The sequence below is a fragment of the Hyla sarda genome, chromosome 3 (genome assembly GCF_029499605.1).
Source record: "Hyla sarda isolate aHylSar1 chromosome 3, aHylSar1.hap1, whole genome shotgun sequence".
NCBI classification, from domain to species: Eukaryota; Metazoa; Chordata; class Amphibia; order Anura; family Hylidae; genus Hyla; species Hyla sarda.
In genome coordinates, this window is record NC_079191.1 from 9,620,984 (window position 1) to 9,643,482 (window position 22,499).

Consider the following 22,499-nt stretch of genomic DNA (forward strand, 5'->3'; position numbering starts at 1 on the left):
GCTGCTATCTCTATAGGATCCGGATATATATAGTAGTTATACCCTCCCCCTCAGCTCTACCTGTACATTGCTGCTGCTATCTCTATGAAATCAGGATATATAGTAGTTATACAACTCCCCTCCAGCTCTATCTGTATACTTCTGCTGCTATCTCTATGGTATCAGGATATATAGTAGTTATATACCTCCCTTCTAACTACATCTGTGTACTGCTGCTTTCTCTATAGGGCCAGGATATAAAGTAATTATACCCTCCCCTCCAGCTCTATCTGTATACTGCTGCTATCTCTATGGTATCAGGATATATAATTAAACACAAAAAGAATAAACTGCACCAAATAGGTATATATTGTACTCTGTTTTTCATGATATGTACTAGGTGCAAGGGGTCTATAAGTCGTAAATCAGTATAGCTCCATAAACTATTTTATGCAAAGAAAGAGAAAAAACTCAAACAGAGAGCAATTACTACTGATAAATATGCAAAATTTTATTATTATATCCAAAATGTTAAAAAGCGTCACACATATGTGACTAATTTCAATAAGGATAAAATACCAGGTGTGTATGTATAAAGCAATACAAAATGAGATGTCTCAGATACAACCGGAAAACACGTAGGTGGATCAGGTACAGTAAAAGTAAAAATCACAATGGATGTATATATAGTGAGGTCAGGAAATGATGTAATATGGCTCCTATTCAAAAAGAAGTAACCAGGGGTCCAGAGAAGGCCCCAGTAGTAGTGAGAAGCTAACTGCTATATCACATGATTGGTATAGGGAATGGGCCCAAAGTATAACAATAATGGGCGTCCCTTGAGAAAGTCGGGTGAAGAAACGTACGTTGGGACGCTGGTTACAGGCTTCCATTATGGGTAAGTGAGGTTCTTTTCACTAATCATTATTGTTATACTTTGGGCCCATTCCCTATACCAATCATGTGATATAGCAGTTAGCTTCTCACTACTACTGGGGCCTTCTCTGGACCCCTGGTTACTTCTTTTTGAATAGGAGCCATATAACATCATTTCCTGACCTCACTATATATACATCCATTGTGATTTTTACTTTTACTGTACCTGATCCACCTACGTGTTTTCCGGTTGTATCTGAGACATCTCATTTTGTATTGCTTTATACATACACACCTGGTATTTTATCCTTATTGAAATTAGTCACATATGTGTGACGCTTTTTAACATTTTGGATATAATAATAAAATTTTGCATATTTATCAGTAGCAATTGCTCTCTGTTTGAGTTTTTTCTCTTTCTTTGCATATATCAGGATATATAGTAGTTATATACCTCCCCTTTAACCCCTTAAGGACGCAGGACGTAAATGTACGTCCTGGTGAGGTGGTACTTAACGCACCAGGACGTACATTTACGTCCTAAGCATAACCGCGGGCATCGGAGCGATGCCCGTGTCATGCGCGGCTGATCCCGGCTGCTAATCGCAGCCAGGGACCCGCCGGCAATGGCCGACGCCCGCGATCTCGCGGGCGTCCGCCATTAACCCCTCAGGTGCCGGGATCAATACAGATCCCGGCATCTGCGGGAGTTCGCGATTAAAATGAACGATCGGATCGCCCGCAGCGCTGCTGCGGGGATCCGATCATTCATAACGCCGCACGGAGGTCCCCTCACCTTCCTCCGTGCGGCTCCCGGCGTCTCCTGCTCTGGTCTGTGATCGAGCAGACCAGAGCAGGAGATGACCGATAATACTGATCTGTTCTATGTCCTATACATAGAACAGATCAGTATTAGCAATCATGGTATTGCTATGAATAGTCCCCTATGGGGACTATTCAAGTGTAAAAAAAAATGTAAAAAAATGTAAAAGTAAAAGTAAAAAAAAAGTGAAAAATCCCCTCCCCCAATAAAAAAGTAAAACGTCCGTTTTTTCCTATTTTACCCCCAAAAAGCGTAAAAAACATTTTTTATAGACATATTTGGTATCGCCGCGTGCGTAAATGTCCGAACTATTAAAATAAAATGTTAATGATCCCGTACGGTGAACGGCGTGAACGAAAAAATTTTTAAAAAGTCCAAAATTCCTACTTTTTTAATACATTTTATTAAAAAAAAAATTATAAAAAATGTATTAAAAGTTTTTTATATACAAATGTGGTATCAAAAAAAAGTACAGATCATGGCGCATAAAATGAGCCCCCATACCGCCGCTTATACGGAAAAATAAAAAAGTTATAGGTCATCAAAATAAAGGGATTATAAACGTACTAATTTGGTTAAAAAGTTTGTGATTTTTTTTAAGCGCAACAATAATATAAAAGTATATAATAATGGGTATCATTTTAATCGTATTGACCCTCAGAATAAAGAACACATGTCATTTTTACCAGAAATTGTACGGCGTGAAAACAAAACCTTCCAAAATTAGCAAAATTGCGTTTTTCGTTTTAATTTCTCCACAAAAATAGTGTTTTTTGGTTGCGCCATACATTTTATGATATAATGAGTGATGTCATTACAAAGGACAACTGGTCACGCAAAAAATAAGCCCTCATACTAGTCTGTGGATGAAAATATAAAAGAGTTATGATTTTTAGAAGGCGAGGAGGAAAAAATGAAAACGTAAAAATTAAATTGTCTGAGTCCTTAAGGCCAAAATGGGCTGAGTCCTTAAGGGGTTAACTACATCTGTGTACTGCTGCTTTCTCTATAGGGCCAGGATATAAAGTAATTATACCCTCCCCTCCAGCTCTATCTGTATACTGCTGTTATCTCTATGAAATCAGTATATATAGTAGTTATACCCCTTCTCTCCAGCTCTATCTGTATACTGATGTTATCTCTTTGGGATCAGTAAATATAGTAGTTATACCTCTCGCCTTCAGCTCTATCTGTATACTGCTGCTGCTATCTCTATGGGATCAGGATATAGTAGTTATACACCTCCTGCTCCAGCTCTATCTGTATACTGCTGCTATCTCTATGGGGACAGATGAGGTTTAATGATGGAGATCTGCCCCCTCCTGTGTACTGATAATGATATAATACATTGTGAGATATTAGAGGGTCTCATTCGTCTCTCCTTTCCTTGTCTAGGGGATCTGCTGATCATCATGGCCCAGATCATTGCAGCCATCCAAATGGTCTTGGAAGAGAAGTTCGTCTACAAACACAATGTGCACCCGCTGCGCGCTGTGGGCACGGAGGGTGAGTGCAGATACTGTGACTATTACTAGTGATGAGCAGCAGGGGCCATATTCGAATTTGCGATATTTCGTGAATTTATTGACGATTATTCGTCCTATGTGCCTCCAGCTGTTGCAAAACTACAACTCCCAGCATGTTGGACTATATAGTAGTATATAGTATAGGTCAGTGTTTCCCAACCAGGGGTGCCTCCAGCTGTTGCAAAACTACAACTCCCAGCATGTTGAACTATATAGTAGTATATAGTATAGGTCAGTGTTTTCCAACCAGGGGTGCCTCCAGCTGTTACAAAACTACAACTCCCAGCATGTTGTACTATATAGTAGTATATAGTATAGATCAGTGTTTCCCAACCAGGGGTGCCTCCAGCTGTTGCAAAACTACAACTCCCAGCATGTTGGACTATATAGTAGTATATAGTATAGATCAGTGTTTCCCAACCAGGGGTGCCTCCAGCTGTTGCAAAACTACAACTCCCAGCATGTTGAACTATATAGTAGTATATAGTATAGATCAGTGTTTCCCAACCAGGGGTGCCTCCAGCTGTTGCAAAACTACAACTCCCAGCATGTTGGACTATATAGTAGAACATAGTATAGGTCAGTGTTTCCCAACCAGGTGTGCCTCCAGCTGTTGCAATACTACAACTCCCAGCATGTTGGACTATATAGTAGTACATAGTATAGTTCAGTGTTTCCCAACCAGGTGTGCCTCCAGCTGTTGCAATATTACAACTCCCAGCATGTTGGACTATATAGTAGTATATAGTATAGGTCAGTGTTTCCCAACCAGGGGTGCCTCCAGCTGTTGCAATACTACAACTCCCAGCATGTTGGACTATATAGTAGTATATAGTATAGGTCAGTGTTTCCCAACCAGGTGTGCCTCCGCCTGTTGCAAAACTACAACTCCCAGCATGCCCGGACAGCCGTTGGCTGTCCGGGCATGCTGGGAGTTGTAGTTTCACAACAGCCGGAGGCACACCTGGTTGGGAAACACTGGTATTGCATATGGTGCAACATTCCAGAAGTTGGAGGACTAGTTGGATCAATACCGGCCATTGCATTGCCGGGGTTTTTAATATAAAAATACCGGCTGTGACCGGCCAGGGGGCAACCCTACTTGTACCCTAACAGTGACTTCTTTGTCTCCCACAGGTCTGTTCGGCTTTTGCATCCTCACTTTACTGCTGATCCCCTTCTACTACATCCCAGCCGGCGCATTCAGCAACACCGGCCGCGGCGTCCTGGAAGATTCCTTGGACGCTTTTTGCCAGATGGGGAATCAGCCCCTCATAATTCTGGCCCTTCTGGGCAACATCAGCAGCATCGCCTTCTTTAACTTCGCCGGTATCAGCGTCACGAAAGAAATCAGCGCGACCACGCGTATGGTGATCGACAGCCTCCGGACCGTGGTCATCTGGGTGGTCAGCCTGGCCGTAGGGTGGGAGAGGTTCCACGCTCTGCAGATATTGGGCTTCATCATCCTCCTGTGCGGGGCCGGACTGTACAACGGGCTACACAAACCCCTGATGTGTAGACGGTGCCGACCGGAGAGCGAGGAGACGCGGGGTCTTCTACAAGACGAGCGACCGTCCATCAATGCCGACAACAGCTAATGGACGTTCATGGACGTCTTCTCGTTGGGACGGACTCTGGGTAGTACACGCCTACTGCCAGGGACGTGCACAGACATTTGGGGGGGCAGGGGATGAACTGGAAAAAAAAGGGCCTATTAGGTGTAAGGTCGAAAGGGCAAAGGGTCAAGCCCCCTTTCTAGTCAACCTGTGTGTTAAAAATTTTGTCAATATCGATACCGGGTTGGGTATGGCCCAGGCCAATTTTCCCATGACCGGAATTACACAATGTACAAGATGTTCATGGATTCAAAGGGGTACTCCACTGGCCAGCCTTCAGAAGTAAATGTTCCGAATGCTGTTTGGGTTGACCACACCCCTTGTGAAATCACGGCCACGCCCCCTCAATGCAAGTCTATGGGAGGGGGCACAAGCTTCCGGCGCTGCACTCGATGCTCTAGACGAACGCCGGGTGCAGGGGCGTGGCATGATGTCACGAGGGGCGTGGCCGACCCCCACAGTGCGAAAACAGCGTTCAGAACATTCAGTACCCCTTTTATGGTCTTTTAAGTCCTTGGAAAGATGAGTAACCAACTGGAATAGTGGAACATTAGGTGGGAAATTGGCTCACCGTTTGGTAATATGGCTCACCGACTAGGAAGATGGCTCGCCAACTAAAAAAAAGTCCAGTGATGACCATTCCATGGTCCAACTTGCTAGTCACACCAAGGACTGGTCCATGTAGACTAGTGGTGCACAACCTGTGACCCCTGGGACATATGCAACCCATGATGCCATTCGGTGAGACCCCTAACCATTAGGCTGGCACTGCTGGGGGCTGGGCTGGTGCAAGGATTTTGGCCACCCTAGGAAAAAGCTAATTTTGCCGCATCTTGACTCTGCCCATTGTCCCGCCCTTTGACATGCCCAACCCTACTACTAGGGTGACACACGGTAACAAACCTCCTCCTCATGCTGCTGGCTTCGGATGCTGGTTGGCTAACTTTCTTGCGGCAGGCAGAGCAGCGCCCCCCATCAAGAGGGCGCTCTTGGCGGCTGCCTATTTTGCCTATAGGCAGAACTTTCCCTAGCTGTGGGGGGTCCTGTGTGGCCGACACTGTTATAGAAGTGAGTATGGGACTGTATCAGTTCTGTGATAACCATCCTGAAGCAATGGTATGTCAAGTGCTGTCCATTCTCTCTTTGATGTCTTTAATGGTCCTTAAATTCCTCTGTCATGTATAGAGTATTCCCATATGAGACATGTATAATAAATATATATATATATATATATATATATATATATATATATATATATCTGTCTCATAGGTTCAGCAATCACCACCACTATTCCTACAGCACCATCTGTTTTATTCCAGCACAGCTGAATCCATGAATATCATTACTGTAACTGGGTCATGTGATCATCAGCCTAACTCACAGAAAATCACAGTGCTTATTGTGTCAGCTGACTTCCTGCAAACTACAAGATGACATCATCACCTATCAGATCCCTACTGCTAGCTCCCAGACCCTCCCCTCCAGCTCTATCTGTATACTGCTGCTGCTATCTCTATGTGATCAGGGTATAAAGTAGTTATACACCTCCCCTCCAGCTCTATCTGTATACCACTGTTATCTCTATGGGATCAGGATATATAGTAGTTATACAACTCCCCTCCAGCTCTGTCTGTATACTGCTGCTATCTCTATGGAATCAGGATATATAGTAGTTATTCACTTCCCCTCCAGCTCTATCTGCTGCTATCTCTATGGGATCGGGACATATAGTAGTTATACACCTCCTCTCCAGCTCTATCTGTATACTGCTGCTATCTCTATAAGATTAGGTTATATAGTAATTATACACCTTTACTCCATCTCTATCTGTATACTGCTGCTATCTCTATGGGATTAGAATATATCGTAATTATACACCTCCCCTCTGACTCTATCTGTATACTGCTGCTGCTATCTGTATAGGATTAGGATATACAGCAATTACACCCCTATTTTCCTAGAGAATTTATGGGAAATGCAGGCAGCATTACAAAATTATTTCAGTAATGGAATTGGAAACAGAATGGCTGATATTCCCAAACCTGCCATAACTGCTAAAATAGATAAGCACATGAAATACACAAGAACCATTATTCTCTAATAATATCCTATGCTGTCTCATATGGGAATACATCTTAGTTTTATGGTGGCCTTTGCGATTGGTACAATCGGACAATGTGGTTCTCGGCCTAGAGAAGGCTGTGCAGATGTAGACGGTGTTTGATGTAGACTCCACTCGGCCTCGAGAAGACTGTGCAGATGTAGACGGTGTTTGATGTAGACTTCACTCGGCCTAGAGAAGGCTGTGCAGATGTAGACGGTGTTCGATGTAGACTTCACTCGGCCTAGAGAAGACTGTGCAGATGTAGACGGTGTTCGATGTAGACTTCACTCGGCCTAGAGAAGGCTGTGCAGATGTAGACGGTGTTGGATGTAGACTTCACTCGGCCTAGAGAAGACTGTGCAGATGTAGACGGTGTTTGATGTAGACTCCACTCGGCCTAGAGAAGGCTGTGCAGATGTAGACGGTGTTTGATGTAGACTTCACTCGGCCTAGAGAAGGCTGTGCAGATGTAGACTGTGTTTGATGTAGACTTCACTCGGGCTAGAGAAGGCTGTGCAGATGTAGACGGTGTTTGATGTAGACTTCACTCGGCCTAGAGAAGGCTGTGCAGATGTAGACGGTGTTTGATGTAGACTTCACTCGACCTGGAGAAGGCTGTGCAGATGTAGACGGTGTTTGATGTAGACTTCACTCGGCCTAGAGAAGGCTGTGCAGATGTAGACGGTGTTTGATGTAGACTTCACTCGGCCTAGAGAAGGCTGTGCAGATGTAGACGGTGTTCGATGTAGACTCCACTCGGCCTAGAGAAGGCTGTGCAGATGTAGACGGTGTTTGATGAAGACTTCACTCGGCCTGGAGAAGGCTGTGCAGATGTAGACGGTGTTTGATGTAGACTTCACTCGGCCTGGAGAATGCTGTGCAGATGTAGACGGTGTTTGATGTAGACTTCACTCGGGCTAGAGAAGGCTGTGCAGATGTAGACGGTGTTTGATGAAGACTTCACTCGGGATAGAGAAGGCTGTGCAGATGTAGACGGTGTTCGATGTAGACTCCACTCGGCCTAGAGAAGGCTGTGCAGATGTAGACGGTGTTTGATGTAGACTTCACTCGGCCTAGAGAAGGTTGTGCAGATGTAGACATTGCTTAATGTAGACTTCACTCGGCCTAGAGAAGGCTGTGCAGATGTAGACGGTGTTTGATGTAGACTTCACTCGGGCTAGAGAAGGTTGTGCAGATGTAGACGGTGTTTGATGTAGACTTCACTCGACCTGGAGAAGGCTGTGCAGATGTAGACGGTGTTTGATGTAGACTTCACTCGGGCTAGAGAAGGTTGTGCAGATGTAGACGGTGTTCGATGTAGACTTCACTCGGGCTAGAGAAGGCTGTGCAGATGTAGACGGTGTTTGATGCCTGATCACGGGGTCCTGCCGCTGGGGACCCCCACAATCTTTCATGCAGCCCCCCCCCCTATCATCAGCCTCCAGAGCGAACATCGATCCGGGTCTGATGAATCACGATCACGGGGCCGGAGCATCATGACGTCATGGCTCCGCCCCCATGTGACATCCCCTCAATGTCACCACACCCCCTCCCATAGGCTTGCATTGAGGGGGCAGAGCGTGACATCACACAGGGGCGGAGCCATGATGTCACGATACTCCGGCCCAGTGATCGTGATTCATCAGACCCGGATCGATGTTCGCTCGGGAGGCTGATGATTGCGGCAGGACCCCTGCGATCAGCTCCGTTCTAGACATCTATACACCCTCCCCCCCCCGCATCTCTTGTGGCCGTGTTCATGACGTCATGCCAAGCCCCCTCAATTCATGTCTATGGGAGGGGGCATGACTGCTATACAGACGTCACGCCCCTTCTGATAGACATGAATGGAGGGGGCGTGACTTCATGACCAAGGCCGCCCAAAGCCGGCGTTCTGAACATAAATGTTCAGAACCCAGGGGTATCGGGTCATGGCTGGTGGAGGGTCCGCCCACTGGGATAAGGGGTAAGATGTGCTTCGAATAGGGGATAAGATCTCTAGGGCGGAGTACCCCTCATCTCTATGGGATCAGGATATATAGTAGTTATACACCTCCCCTCCAGCTCTATCTATATACTGCTGCTACTATCTCTGAGATCAGGATATATAGTAGTTGAAGGGGTACTCCACTGGAAAACATTTTCCTTTAAATGAGCTGGTGCCAGAAAGTTAAACAGATTTGTAAGTTACTTCTATTAAAAATCTTAACCCTTCCAGTACTTATCAGCTGATGTGAGCTCTACAGTAAGTTCTTTTGTTTTTGAATTTCCTTTCTGTCTGACCACAGTGCTCTCTGCTGACACCTCTGTCCATGTCAGGAACTGTGCAAAGCAGGAAAAAAAATCCCCATAGCAAGCCTCTCCTGCTCCGGACAGTTCCTGAGACAGAGAGCACTGTTGTCACACAGAAAATACATTTTAAAAGAAAAGAACTTCCTGTGGAGCATACATCAGCTGAGAAGTACTGAAAGGATTAAGATTTTTAAATAGAAGTAATTTACAAATCTGTTCAACTTTCTGCTACCAGTTGATAAAAAAAAAAATGTTTTTCACCGGAGTACCCCTTTAAGATTTTTGTAGGACTGTAGGAAGTGGGAAGATTTACACGACTTTGTATAGAAAGGGAAGGGCTGAGTATTTAGTCCTCATATAGTATTCTTGGTAATTCTAGAATTAAATAGATGTTTTTCTACCTTTTTATTAAAAAACACAACTTGTTCACCCAAATTTGACCTCTGGAGAGGATCCACCATTACAGGGAAGAAACAAGGTATTCTCTGAATTGCTTAAGCACTTTCCACCAAGTTTCTCTTCTCTTTCCATCATTTCCAGGACTGTTTCCACCCTAAATGGATCGTCTTCCCTGTATATTGCTCCTCGGGGGAGGGTCTTTGACCACCTTCCCTGCACAGTCTGCACCTCCTCTAATGGACTTTACCCTTTGTTGTCCCTTCTATAGGACTTTTACAGATATCACTATGTATTATATCTGGATGCTGCCTTATCTGCTCCTGCAAATCACAAATACAGATATAAGATCTTCCAAAACTGGGATGAGTGAACATTGTACCCCCTATCATTAGGGATGATTTTGGGCACTTTGGAGGGAAGGGGTAAAAATGTATTAAATAAGTTTTATTTTAAATGTACAAATAAATGCAAATTGAATAGTTTTTTAAGTTATGAATTGCAAATTTTGCTATTAAAGGGAATGTCCGGTTGAAACTAAAATCCTCTATTGTCCTCTGTCATAGATAGTGGTGGACCCCAACAGGGGATGTCTATCTGTGGTCTTAAAATGGTTAAAAAAAGGGAACATCTACACCTCCCCACGAGCTCTATCTATATACTGCTGCTGCTATCCCTATGGGATCAGGATATATAGAAGTTATACACCTCCCCTCCAGCTCTATCTATATACTGCTGCTGCTATCCCTATGGGATCAGGATATATAGTAGTTATACACCTCCCATCCAGCTTTATCTGTGTAGTGCTGCTATCTCTATGGGATCAGGATATATAGTAGTTATACACCTCCCCTCCAGCTCTATCGGTATACTGCTGCTATCTCTATGGGATCAGGATATATAGTAGTTATACACCTCCCCTCCAGCTCTATCTGTATACTGCTGCCATCTCTATGTGATCAGGATATATAGTAGTTATACACCACCCCTCCAGCTCTATCTGTATACTGTTGCTACTCTCTCTGAGATCAGGATACATAGTAGTTAAAGGGGTACTCCACTGGAAAACATTTTCTTTTAAATCAACTGGTGCCAGAAAGTTAAACAGATTTGTAAATTACTTTTATTAAAAAATCTTAATCCTTCCAGTACTTATCAGATGCTGTATAATCCACAGGAAGTTCTTTTCTTTTTGAAGTTCCTTTCTGTCTGACCACAGTGCTCTCTGCTGACACCTCTGTCCATATCAGGAACTTTCCAGAGCAGGATAGGTTTGCAATGGGGATTTGCTCCTACTCTGGACAGTTCCTAAAATGGACAGAGGAGTCAGCAGAGAGCACTGTGGTCTGACAGAAAGGAAATTCAAAAAGAAAAGAACTTCCTCTGCAGTATGCAGCAGCTGATAAGTACTGGAAGGATTGGGATTTTTTAATAGAAGTAATTTACAAATCTGTTTAACTTTCTGGCACCAGTTGATTTAAAAGAAAATGTTTTCCAGTGGAGTACCCCTTTAACCTCTTCAGGACACAGGTTGTATGGATACGCCCTGCATTCCGAGTCCTTAAGGACCGAGGGCATATCCATACGCCCGTGGGAAATCCGGTCCCCACCGCTAGCCGGTTGGGGACCGGAGCCTGATGCCTGCTGAAATCATTCAGCAGGCACCCTGGCACATCGCCCAGGGGGGTCCTGAGACCCCCCCATGTCGGCAATCGGAGAAAATCGCATGTCAATTCAGACATGCGATTTTCTCCAATTCCGGGCTGATCGGGTCTCTGGTGACCCGATCACCCGGAAAATAGGGCTGATCGGAGCTGTCAGCAACAGCCCCGATCAGCCTAAAGGATAGGAGTGAGATCGCAAAGCTGCGATCTCCTCCTATCCCCTGCCATTACTCAGAACGGAGTTCTGACCAATGGCAGCGCAGGACAGGGGGTTGCCATGGCAACCCCCCGTTCTGCACGCCCCTGGATGTCGAGGGGCTCGGGGAAGAAGAGGGAGGCCGTACCTGCAGGAGAAGATGCCTGGGGACCTGGGATCTTCGGTGGAGCCTGCTGGATCTTTGCTCAGGTAGGGAATCAACAGTGGGGGGGGGGGGGGGGAATTGAAAGTGAAAGTAAATCGATCTTTACTGTGGCAACCACTAGGGGGGCCAAACTGCAACTCCCAGCATGCCCAGACAGCCAAAGGCTGTCTGGGCATGCTGGGAGTTTTAGTTTTGCAACATCTGGAGGGTCACAGTTTGGAGACCACTGTTACAGTTGTGCCCAAACAGTAGCCCTCCAGATGTTGCCAAACTACAACTCTCAGCATGCCTTGACTGCCCAGGCGTGCTAGGAGTTGTAGTTCTGTAACATCTGTCCCTTCAGATTTAGCAATTTTCATGACATTTTTGGAAATTACTGCTCTACTTTGAAGCCCTCTAATTTTTTCAAAAAGCAAAAATATGTCCATTTTATGATGCCAACATATAGTGGACATATTGTATTTGTGAAGAAAAATAAAATTTATTTGGAATATCCATTTTCCTTACAAGCAGAGAGCTTCAAAGTTAGAAAAATGCTAAATTTTCAAAATTTTCATGAAATTTGGGGATTTTTCACCAAAAAAGGATGCAAGTAACGACGAAAATTTACCACCAAAATAAAGTAGAATATGTCACGAAAAAACAATCTCAGAATCAGAATATTCGGTAAAAGTGTTTTCGCGTTATTAATTCGTAAAGTGACGGTGGTCATAATTGCGAAAAAGGGCTCAGTCCTTAAGGTGAAAAAGGGCTGCGTCCTTAAGGGGTTAAACACCTTCCTCCAGCTCTATCTGTATACTGCTGCTATCTGTGGAATCAGGATATATAGTAATTATACACCTCCCCTCCAGCTCTATCTGTATACTGCTGCTATCTGTGGAATCGGAATATATAGTAGTTATACACCTCCCCTCCAGCTCTATCTGTATACTGCTGCTGCTATCTCTATGGAATCAGGATATATAGTAGTTATACACCTCCCTCCAGCTCTATCTGTATACTGCTGCTATCTGTGGAATTCGGATATACAGTAGTTATACACCTCCCCTCCAGCTCTATCTGTATACTGCTGCTGCTATCTCTATGGAATCAGGATATATAGTAGTTATACACCTCCCTCCAGCTCTATCTGTATACTGCTGCTATCTGTGGAATTCGGATATACAGTAGTTATACACCTCCCCTCCAGCTCTATCTGTATACTGCTGCTATCTCTATGGAATCAGGATATATAGTAGTTATATACCTTCCCTGAGGCTGTGTCTCATTACAGGTCAACCTCCTCATGGCAATATTTCTCTATAAATGCACGATGAATAGAAAATGCATCAAAAGTGCACATAATAAAACTGACCCCAAACCACTCGGGGGTCTCATCAGTTCACTGGGGTGTCCTCCAGCACCAGCAGCCTAATTATATGACCAGGTGCACTGATCAGACTCCACATCCTTCTCTCTGCAAAGCCATAAGATTTATGGAAATGTAGGCAGCATCAGGAAATCATTTCAGTGATGGAGTTGCAAAGAGAATGGCTGAACACTCATGCCTGCCATATCATCTAAAAAGGGTAAGTACAAGGCAAACACAAGAACCTCTGTTATTCTCTTAATAAAGTCTATGCTGCTCCAAATAAGGAAATAAATAAACAAATCCCAGAGTTTCTTCTGAACGATTCCTGTGTAAACGCCTGAGATCCTTATCCTTCCGAGGCTTCGGTGTCTCTGGTGTCCTCATCTTTATTCATATACAAAGCCCTGAATACCTGATGCTTTTTCACAGATTCGGCTCCGAACACGATCCCTCCTCCTTGTGTCGGCTCCTCTGCGCTCCGGCGGGGTGCGAGGTGTTCAGTTTCCTCCTCACAGACTCATTGGCCAGGATGAAGAAATAAGATCTTCTACATTTCCAAGTGGCCTTTGTCACAACAAGGAGATTTTCTTGCACCTTGAAGCTTTGTGGTTCCAAACGCGGCAACCGAAACCTCAGACTCGAGTCCGGACCTGATCTTATCTTCCCACCCCAGCTGTAGAAATCCTTACACCTCCAGACTCCCACAGTAACCTAAATATACACATCTCTGAAGCCTCTGGAATATCTCTGGATCCTTTGTAATGTCTCTGGATCCTCTGTAATGTCTCCGAATCCTCTGTAATGTCTCTGAATCCTCTGTAATGTCTCCGGATCCTCTGTAATCTCTCTGAATCCTCTGTAATGTCTCCGGATCCTCTGTAATGTCTCCGGATCCTCTGTAATGTCTCTGAATCCTCTGTAATATCTCTGGATCCTCTGTAATGTCTCCGGATCCTCTGAAATATCTCTGAATCCTCTGTAATGTCTCCGGATTCTCTGTAATGTCTCCGGATCCTCTGAAATATCTCTGAATCCTCTGTAATGTCTCTGGATACTCTGTAATGTCTCTGAATCCTCTGTAATATCTCTGGATCCTCTGTAATGTCTCTAGATTCTCTGTAATGTCTCCGGATCCTCTGTAATGTCTCCAGATCCTCTGTAAAGTCTCTGGATCCTATGTAATGTCTCCGGATCCTCTGTAATGTCTCCGGATCCTCTGTAATGTCTCTGGATCCTCTGTAATGTCTCCGGATCCTCTGTAATGTCTCTGGATCCTCTGTAAAGTCTCTGGATCCTCTGTAATGTCTCTGGATCCTCTGTAGTGTCTCTGGATCCTCTGTAGTGTCTCCGAATCCTCTGTAATGTCTCTGAATCCTCTGTAATATCTCTGGATCCTCTGTAATGTCTCTGGATCCTCTTTAACGCCATATATATATATATATATATATATATATATATGTGTACAGGGATGGTTGTGTAGACTAGGGGTGGTCAGAGGTGGTGACATCACTTAGAGGGCGGGGCATGAGCTTAGAGACAAGCAACACCTCCTGAGACAGCAGAGGATGACTCATTGTCTCAAGAGAGAGGGAAAAGCTTTCGACAACACCACACTGACAATGAAAGAACTACACAACTTCGTGTCAGGAGAGAGGGAGAAGATGGAGGCAACACCACACTGACAATGAAAGAACTACACAACTTTGTGTCAGGAGAGAGGGAGAAGATGGAGGCAACACCACACTGACAATGAGAAGACTGCACAACTTCCTGTCAGGAGAGAAGAAGGAGCCATGTAGCTGCTGAGACAACACCACACTTAAAAATGTGAAGACTACACAACCTCCTGTCAGGAGAGTCAGAGGAATCAGGAGACAATTATGGGCATTTTTTTTGCATATCAGGTCTTAACTTACAAGTTCTTAACGAAAATAAGGAGCTAAAAATAAGTAAAATTTACACTTTTATGTTGGTAAAAGACAGTTATATATGTATTACATCCAATATAAGTAACATATACTATGTTAAAAAAATTTAAGCTGTCAAGAGTTTTCCCTTATAATTTAGTGTAATCCGGTGGGGGAAAAGGATCCGACATAACAGATGTAGGTTGAGGCATAAAGCGTTGTTTTAAGCCTCAAAATACACTGGAAAAAATTATAAAAGTAAAATCCTCTAATCTATCAGCATCGTATTATAGAGCAGGAGGAGCTGAAAATACTGTCATTTATTGGGTGAAATCCTTGCTCTTTCTATTCTTTGGAGTCCCGTGGACAGTGTCACTCAAAAAGACCGCCCACTGGACTCCAGAGAATAGAAATATCTGAACCAATAAATCACAGGTTATTATACATTGTTCCCACTATATAATAATCTCCTCAGCTACTCCAACTCTTTAATCTGATGCCAATAGATTAGAGAGTGTTTCCATCTTTATAGAGTACCGTATATACTCGAGTATAAGCCGAGTTTTTCAGCACGATTTTTCGTGCTGAAAACACCCCCCTCGGCTTATACTCGAGTGAACTCTCCACCCGCAGTGGTCTTCAACCTGCGGACCTCCAGAGGTTTCAAAACTACAACTCCCAGCAAGCCCAGGCAGCCATCGGCTGTCCGGGCTTGCTGGGAGTTGTAGTTTTGAAACCTCCGGAGGTCCGCAGGTTGAAGACCACTGCGGCCTTCGACATCATCCAGCCCCCTCTCACCCCCTTTAGTTCTGTACAGTACTCACCTCCGCTCGGCGCTGGTCCGGTGCTGCAGGACTGTCCGGAGAGGAGGTGGTCCGGTGGGATAGTGGTTCCGGGCTGCTATCTTCACCGGGGAGGCCTCTTCTAAGCGCTTCGGGCCCAGCCTCAGAATAGTCACGTTGCCTTGACAACGACGCAGAGGTACGTTCATTGCCAACGTACTTCTGCGTCATCGTCCAGGCAACGCCTCTATTCCGGGCCCGCAGCGCGGAGAAGAGGCGCCCCCAGTGAAGATAGCAGCCCAGAACCACTATCCCACCGGACCACCTCCTCACCGGACAGTCCTGCAGCACCGGACCAGCCCCGAGCGGAGGTGAGTACTGTACAGAACTAAAGGGGGGTGAGAGGGGGCTGGATGATGTCGAAGGCCGCAGTGGTCTTCAACCTGCGGACCTCCGGAGGTTTCAAAACTACAACTCCCAGCAAGCCCGGACAGCCGATGGCTGCCCGGGCTTGCTGGGAGTTGTAGTTTTTAAACCTCTGGAGGTCCGCAGGTTGAAGACCACTGAGGGCGGATGATGAGAAGAGGATGATGAAGGGGGGGTGTGGGATGATGACAAGAGGATGATGAAGGGGGGGTGGGATGATGAAGGGGGGTGGGGATGATGACAAGGGGATGATGAAGGGGGGGGTGGGATGATTACAAGGGGATGATGAAGGGGGGTGGGGATGATGACAAAGGGATGATGAAGGGGGGATGTGTGGGATGATGACAAGGGGATGATGAAGGGGGGATGTGTGGGATGATGACAAGGGGATGATGAAGGGGGGATGTGTGGGATGATGACAGGTGATGATGATGAGGATGTTAATGACGGGTCTGGATGATGACAGGGGGGATGATGTATTTCCCACCCTAGGCTTATACTCGAGTCAATAACTTTTCCTGGGATTTTGGGTTGAAATTAGGGGTCTCGGCTTATACTCAGGTCGGCTTATACTCGAGTATATACGGTACCTCTCATGATCTTGTTAAATTTTATCATCCTCCTAAGTCACTTCCCCCATCATGATAAACCACCCCCGGCCTTTATTTTTATTATTTTTTAGTTTTCTACCTTGATATTGCTCTGTATTTTCTACTCAGTTAGATTCACAGACTGGGAAGGGGGCGTTCCCCAGCAGGCGTGACATCATCTGAAGCCATACAGGGGAGAACTTCCTCCCTTAGGGTGCTTTCCCACCTGTGCAAAATTTACGGCGGCAGTGGTAAATATGCTGTGTATTCCTCGCTCACTATACACACAGGGCTTTCCAGTGGCAGCCCTATGTGTGTCGTGAGTTTTGAAGGTGGGGCCGTGTGCCTGTGTAACTGTGACACGTGGCTCCGCCTCCAAAACTCACTACACACATAGGGCTGCTGTGTATAGTGAGCGAAGAATACGCAGCGTATTTCCCGCTGCCGCTGTAAATTTTGTGCAGCGTGAAACACGCTGCATATACGCCAGGTGGGAACGCACACAGCCCAGAGCAGTTCATTGTGAGATGAGCTATGATTGGCTAAGGCTGCACACACCCCCCTCAGCACTCCAGACTGCATTTCCTGATTTTGGACTTTTGCCAGGCCAGCAGGAGTCCAAAGTCTGTGCAAGACATGGGGGGGAATGTGCTCTGGACAAGTAGGGAGACCCCCTAGTGGCAGCTTTTTTTAACACAAATAAAACATAGAAAACCAGTACATTAGAAAGATATTTTTATTAACCATAAGGAGTGCAATAGCAAAAATTAGTTTTAAAGGGGTACTCCGGTGCTCAGCATTTGGAAAAAAATGTTCTGAATGCTTAGAGCCAGTGCCGGGAGCTTGTGATGCCATAGCCCCAACTCCTCATGATGTAACGCCCCACCCCCTCAATGCAATTCTATGGGAGGGGGCGTGACAGCCGTCACGCCCCCTCCCATAGACTTGCATTGAGGGGGCAGGGCATGATGTCATGAGGGGGCGGGGCTATGACATCACGAGCTCCCAGCATCGGCTCTAAGCATTCAGAACATTTTGTTCCAAACGCTGAGCAGCGGAGTACCCCTTTAATGACCGTGCCATTTAAGTGTAATCCTGATGCATTTGATTTCGAAAATTTATGAAGAAGTAAATCTGTGGATATCCGTGAGACTCCGAAATTCACAAAAGATGGAAGCGTCATCTCAGCTACAATTCACACCTATTCACACATTTTAGTAAATCTATGGGGCTTATGACCTTTTTGTTAAACCCCGCCCACTTTTTATAATTGCCCCCTTACGTGACAACACAATATGGCCTTTTTACTTACGCTTCAACCAGGTTCATATGATGCATAAAAAAGGCCGCATAAAATGCTCTAAAAAGAGACATTCATAAAAATGCTCAATAAAAAAAGAAGAAAAATCCACAAAAATGAAAGGATTCTTTTTCTTGCAGATAGAAGCGAATTTTGGAGCCTCAGTATTCACTGTGTGAACAATCGGGTAAAATATAATTAGGGATGAATTAGGAACATATAAATATTCTATATAGCATCACCTTAGGTTTTGTTGTTGTATTTCTGCCCATATCTTGTACACTCACCAATCACTAGTCCTACAGCACCATCTGATTCATTCCAGCACAGCTGCATCTATGCGTTTCATTACTGTAACTGGGTCATGTGATCACCAGCCTGACCCACAGAAAATCACAGTGTATAATATGTCGGAGTAAGTGGCCAGTCCTGGGTCAGCTGACTTCCTGTGGACTACAAGATGACATCATCACCTACCAGATCTCTCCTAGCAGCTCCCAGATCATCGGAGTGCTTCTTTAACACTGTACCTACTCACATTATAGCAATATATGCAGGTAGCATATGGCGGTGTATTGTATGTAGTGTAAGCACCATAGCCGGTCAATGATTCTACTACAGGTGATACAGCCGTGTACCTTTGGCCTGAAGCAGCAATGGGGAGAGGGTGATGCCCTTAAAGGGGTACTTCGCCCCTAGAAATCTTATCCCCTATCGAAAGGATACATGGGGACCCCCATGATCTCCCTGCTGCACCCAGCATCCATTTAGAGGGTCGGGTGCCGCACCGGACGCTCATGACATGATAGCCAAGCCCCCTCCCATAGACTTGCACTGAGGGGGCGTGGCCATGACGTCATGAGTGGGGTGTGACCGCGATGTCACGAGCCTCCGGCCCGCATTGCCGGTCATCCGGCACGGAGCAAAGTTTGCTTCATGCACCAGATGTCTGGGGTGCAGCAGCTGAGATTGCGGGGGTCCCCAGCGATCAGACATCTTATCCCTATCCTTTGGATAGGGGATACGATGTCTAGGGGTGGAGTACCCATTTAATACATAATATTTTTTACAATGGATGACACAAGAAGCCACAAAAGTTCCTTTTAATTATTTCATTTTATTTATTTTTACATTTTTGGTCCCTACATAAAAAAAGCAGCAAACTTTAGATCCAGTAGTAATAGTGTAACAGTAGTAAGACCGGGGATTAGCGCTGGAAGTAGACAGTTATATAGATGACTGTCCAGGAATCATCGGAGATCAGGCGCAGAACAGCAAAGGCGCTGAGCTCTACTGGGATGGAAAAGGCATTGGGAGCAAGCGTGCGACTATCCATCCTATCAGGCGGCCTCACTGCGGGGAGAGAAACAAAGAGACGGTCAGAGGTTGTCGTAATCAATAATTCAAACCAAGCATTTCAGGTGAATAAGTGTTCATATTCTACAAAACACGTCTGGACTCCCCCAAAACATTCACACAACCAAAATTGGCAAATCCACCAAAGATTGGGGTGCCAACCCCTCTGGCTGCTATAACTGTAGATTCACCTAGAAAGAGGTGCATCAGAGCCCCACTGTGTTTGGGGGAAAGGACTTTGGGGCTATTTTGGACAGCCTGATATCCCATAATCTCTGCAGTTTATTACAGAATCTATAAGGAGCTTGCAGGTTGCACATTTTCTAATTGTGAAATAAATCTTACATGACTTCTTTCCGGAATCTCTTCAAAGCCTCCTCAGCAACCAGCTCTGCAAATTTTGGATCCTCCATGCGGATATCGCCGGGTACGGTGAAGGTAAAGGGCTCAGAGTCGAAAAGATTCACTGTTACAGTGGTCTCAGATGGTTCCCCTCCTGTACTGGAATATGCCTGGAATGAGGAAATTATTTTAAATCATGTAGTTCTAGAATACAACGACTATAATACTGCCCCCTGTGTACAACAATATACTGTATACCACATACAAGAATATAACTACTATAATACTGCTCCTATATACAAGAATATAACTACTATAATACTGCTCCTATATACAAGAATATAACTACTATAATACTGCTCCTATATACAAGAATATAACTACTATAATACTGCTCCTATATACAAGAATATAACTACTATAATACTGCTCCTATATACAAGAATATAACTACTATAATACTGCTCCTATATACAAGAATATAACTACTACAATACTGCCTCCTATATACAAGAATATAACTACTATAATACTGCTTCTATATACAAGAATATAACTACTATAACACTGCTCCTATATACAAGAATATCACTACTATAATACTGCTCCTATAGACAAGAATACAACGACTATAATACTGCTCCTTTATACAAGAATATAACTACTATAATACTGCTCCTTTATACAAGAATATAACTACTATAATACTGCTCCTATATACAAGAATATAACTACTATAATACTGCTCCTATATACAAGAATATAACAACTATAATACTGCTCCTATACACAAGAATATAACTACTATAATACTGCCTCCTGTATACAAGAATATAACTACTATAATACTGCTCCTATATACAAGAATATAACTGCTATAATACTGCCTCCTATATACAAGAATATAACTGCTATAATACTGCTCCTATATACAAAAATATAACTACTATAATACTGCTCCTATATACAAGAATATATCTACTATAATACTGCTCCTATATACAAGAATATAACTACTATAATACTGCTCCTATATACAAGAATATAACTACTATAATACTGCTCCTATATACAAGAATATAACTACTATAATACTGCTCCTATATACAAGAATATATCTACTATAATACTGCTCCTATATACAAGAATATAACTACTATAATACTGCTCCTATATACAAGAATATAACTGCTATAATACTGCCTCCTATATACAAGAATATAACTACTATAATACTGCCTCCTATATACAAGAATATAACTACTATAATACTGCTCCTATATACAAGAATATAACTACTATAATACTGCTACTATATACAAGAATATAACTACTATAATACTGCTCCTATATACAAGAATATAACTACTATAATACTGCTCCTATATACAAGAATATAACTACTATAATACTGCTCCCATATACAAGAATATAACTACTATAATACTGCTCCTATATACAAGAATATAACTACTATAATACTGCTCATATATACAAGAATATAACTACTATAATACTGCTCCTATATACAAGAATATAACTACTATAATACTGCTCCTATATACAAGAATATAACTACTATAATACTGCTCCTATATACAAGAATATAACTACTATAATACTGCTCCTATATACAAGAATATAACTACTATAATACTGCTCCTATATACAAGAATATAACTACTATAATACTGCTCCTATATATAAGAATATAACTACTATAATACTGCTCCTATATGCAAGAATATATCTACTATAATACTGCTCCTATATACAAGAATATAACTACTATAATACTGCTCCTATATACAAGAATATAACTACTATAATACTGCTCCTATATACAAGAATATAACTACTATAATACTGCTCCCATATACAAGAATATAACTACTATAATACTGCTCCTATATTCAAGAATATAACTACTATAATAATGCTCCTATATACAAGAATATAACTACTATAATACTGCTCTTATATATAAGAATATAACTACTATAATACTGCTCCTATATACAAGAATATAACTACTATAATACTGCTCCTATATACAAGAATATAACTACTATAATACTGCTCCTATATACAAGAATATAACTACTATAATACTGCTCCTATATACAAGAATATAACTACTATAATACTGCTCCTATATACAAGAATATAACTACTATAATACTGCCTCCTATATACAAGAATATATCTACTATAATACTGCTCCTATATACAAGAATATAACTACTATAATACTGCTCCTATATACAAGAATATAACTACTATAATACTGTCTTGAATACATAAGAAGTTCCCTCACTGTAGACACTTGGAATATCCCGTTCTTGTCCTCGGTGAGGTTGGTCAGCTTGGACACCCATCTGAACTGCTGACTCAGGTCTTCTAATACATTGGTTGCGTTCAGCATCCTCTCCCGGAACCTCTGTAATAAGTCATCGTACTGCCGGGTGAAGTTCTCAGCTAGACGGACGGATTCCTCAAACTTCTCCTTCAGTTTTTCTTGCATTTGATCGTTCCTGATACAGTCTGGACAGGGAGAGATGTCCCAGCTTTGTCATCATCTACATCATCATCATCATCATCATCATCATCATCATCATCATCTACATCATCATCATCATCATCATCTACATCATCATCATCATCACCATCATCTACATCATCATCATCATCATCATCTACATCATCATCATCATCATCTACATCATCATCATCATCTACATCATCATCATCATCTACATCATCATCACCATCATCTACATCATCACCATCATCTACATCATCATCAT

The 22,499-nt window shown here is 43.4% G+C and overlaps 2 protein-coding genes across 3 annotated transcripts in view; one reads left to right on the plus strand and one right to left on the minus strand.

Moving 5' to 3' along the window:
• The window catches only part of SLC35F6 (solute carrier family 35 member F6), a 49,601-nt gene extending 40,197 nt beyond the window's left edge, over nt 1–9,404 (plus strand). Inside the window, exons 5-7 of one of the 2 annotated variants that reach the window (XR_008890887.1) lie at nt 3,074–3,184; nt 4,342–8,110; nt 8,267–9,404. Coding sequence is in view for 1 of the 2 variants with exons in the window: in XM_056563750.1 (XP_056419725.1) it covers nt 3,074–3,184; nt 4,342–4,802 (572 nt within the window). In the remaining variant the exon portion in view is untranslated. Of the gene's footprint in view, nt 1–3,073; nt 3,185–4,341 lie in introns of both variants that reach the window. The other variant, XM_056563750.1, reaches the window with a different exon arrangement.
• Nucleotides 9,405–19,091: 9,687 nt separating this feature from the next.
• The window catches only part of CLU (clusterin), a 40,922-nt gene continuing 37,514 nt past the window's right edge, over nt 19,092–22,499 (minus strand). Inside the window, exons 6-8 of the mRNA XM_056563752.1 lie at nt 22,010–22,236; nt 19,696–19,862; nt 19,092–19,347 (exon numbers count right to left, since the gene is read on the minus strand). Coding sequence (XP_056419727.1) covers nt 19,335–19,347; nt 19,696–19,862; nt 22,010–22,236 — 407 coding nt within the window. The 3' untranslated portion in view covers nt 19,092–19,334. The remainder of the gene's footprint in view (nt 19,348–19,695; nt 19,863–22,009; nt 22,237–22,499) is intronic.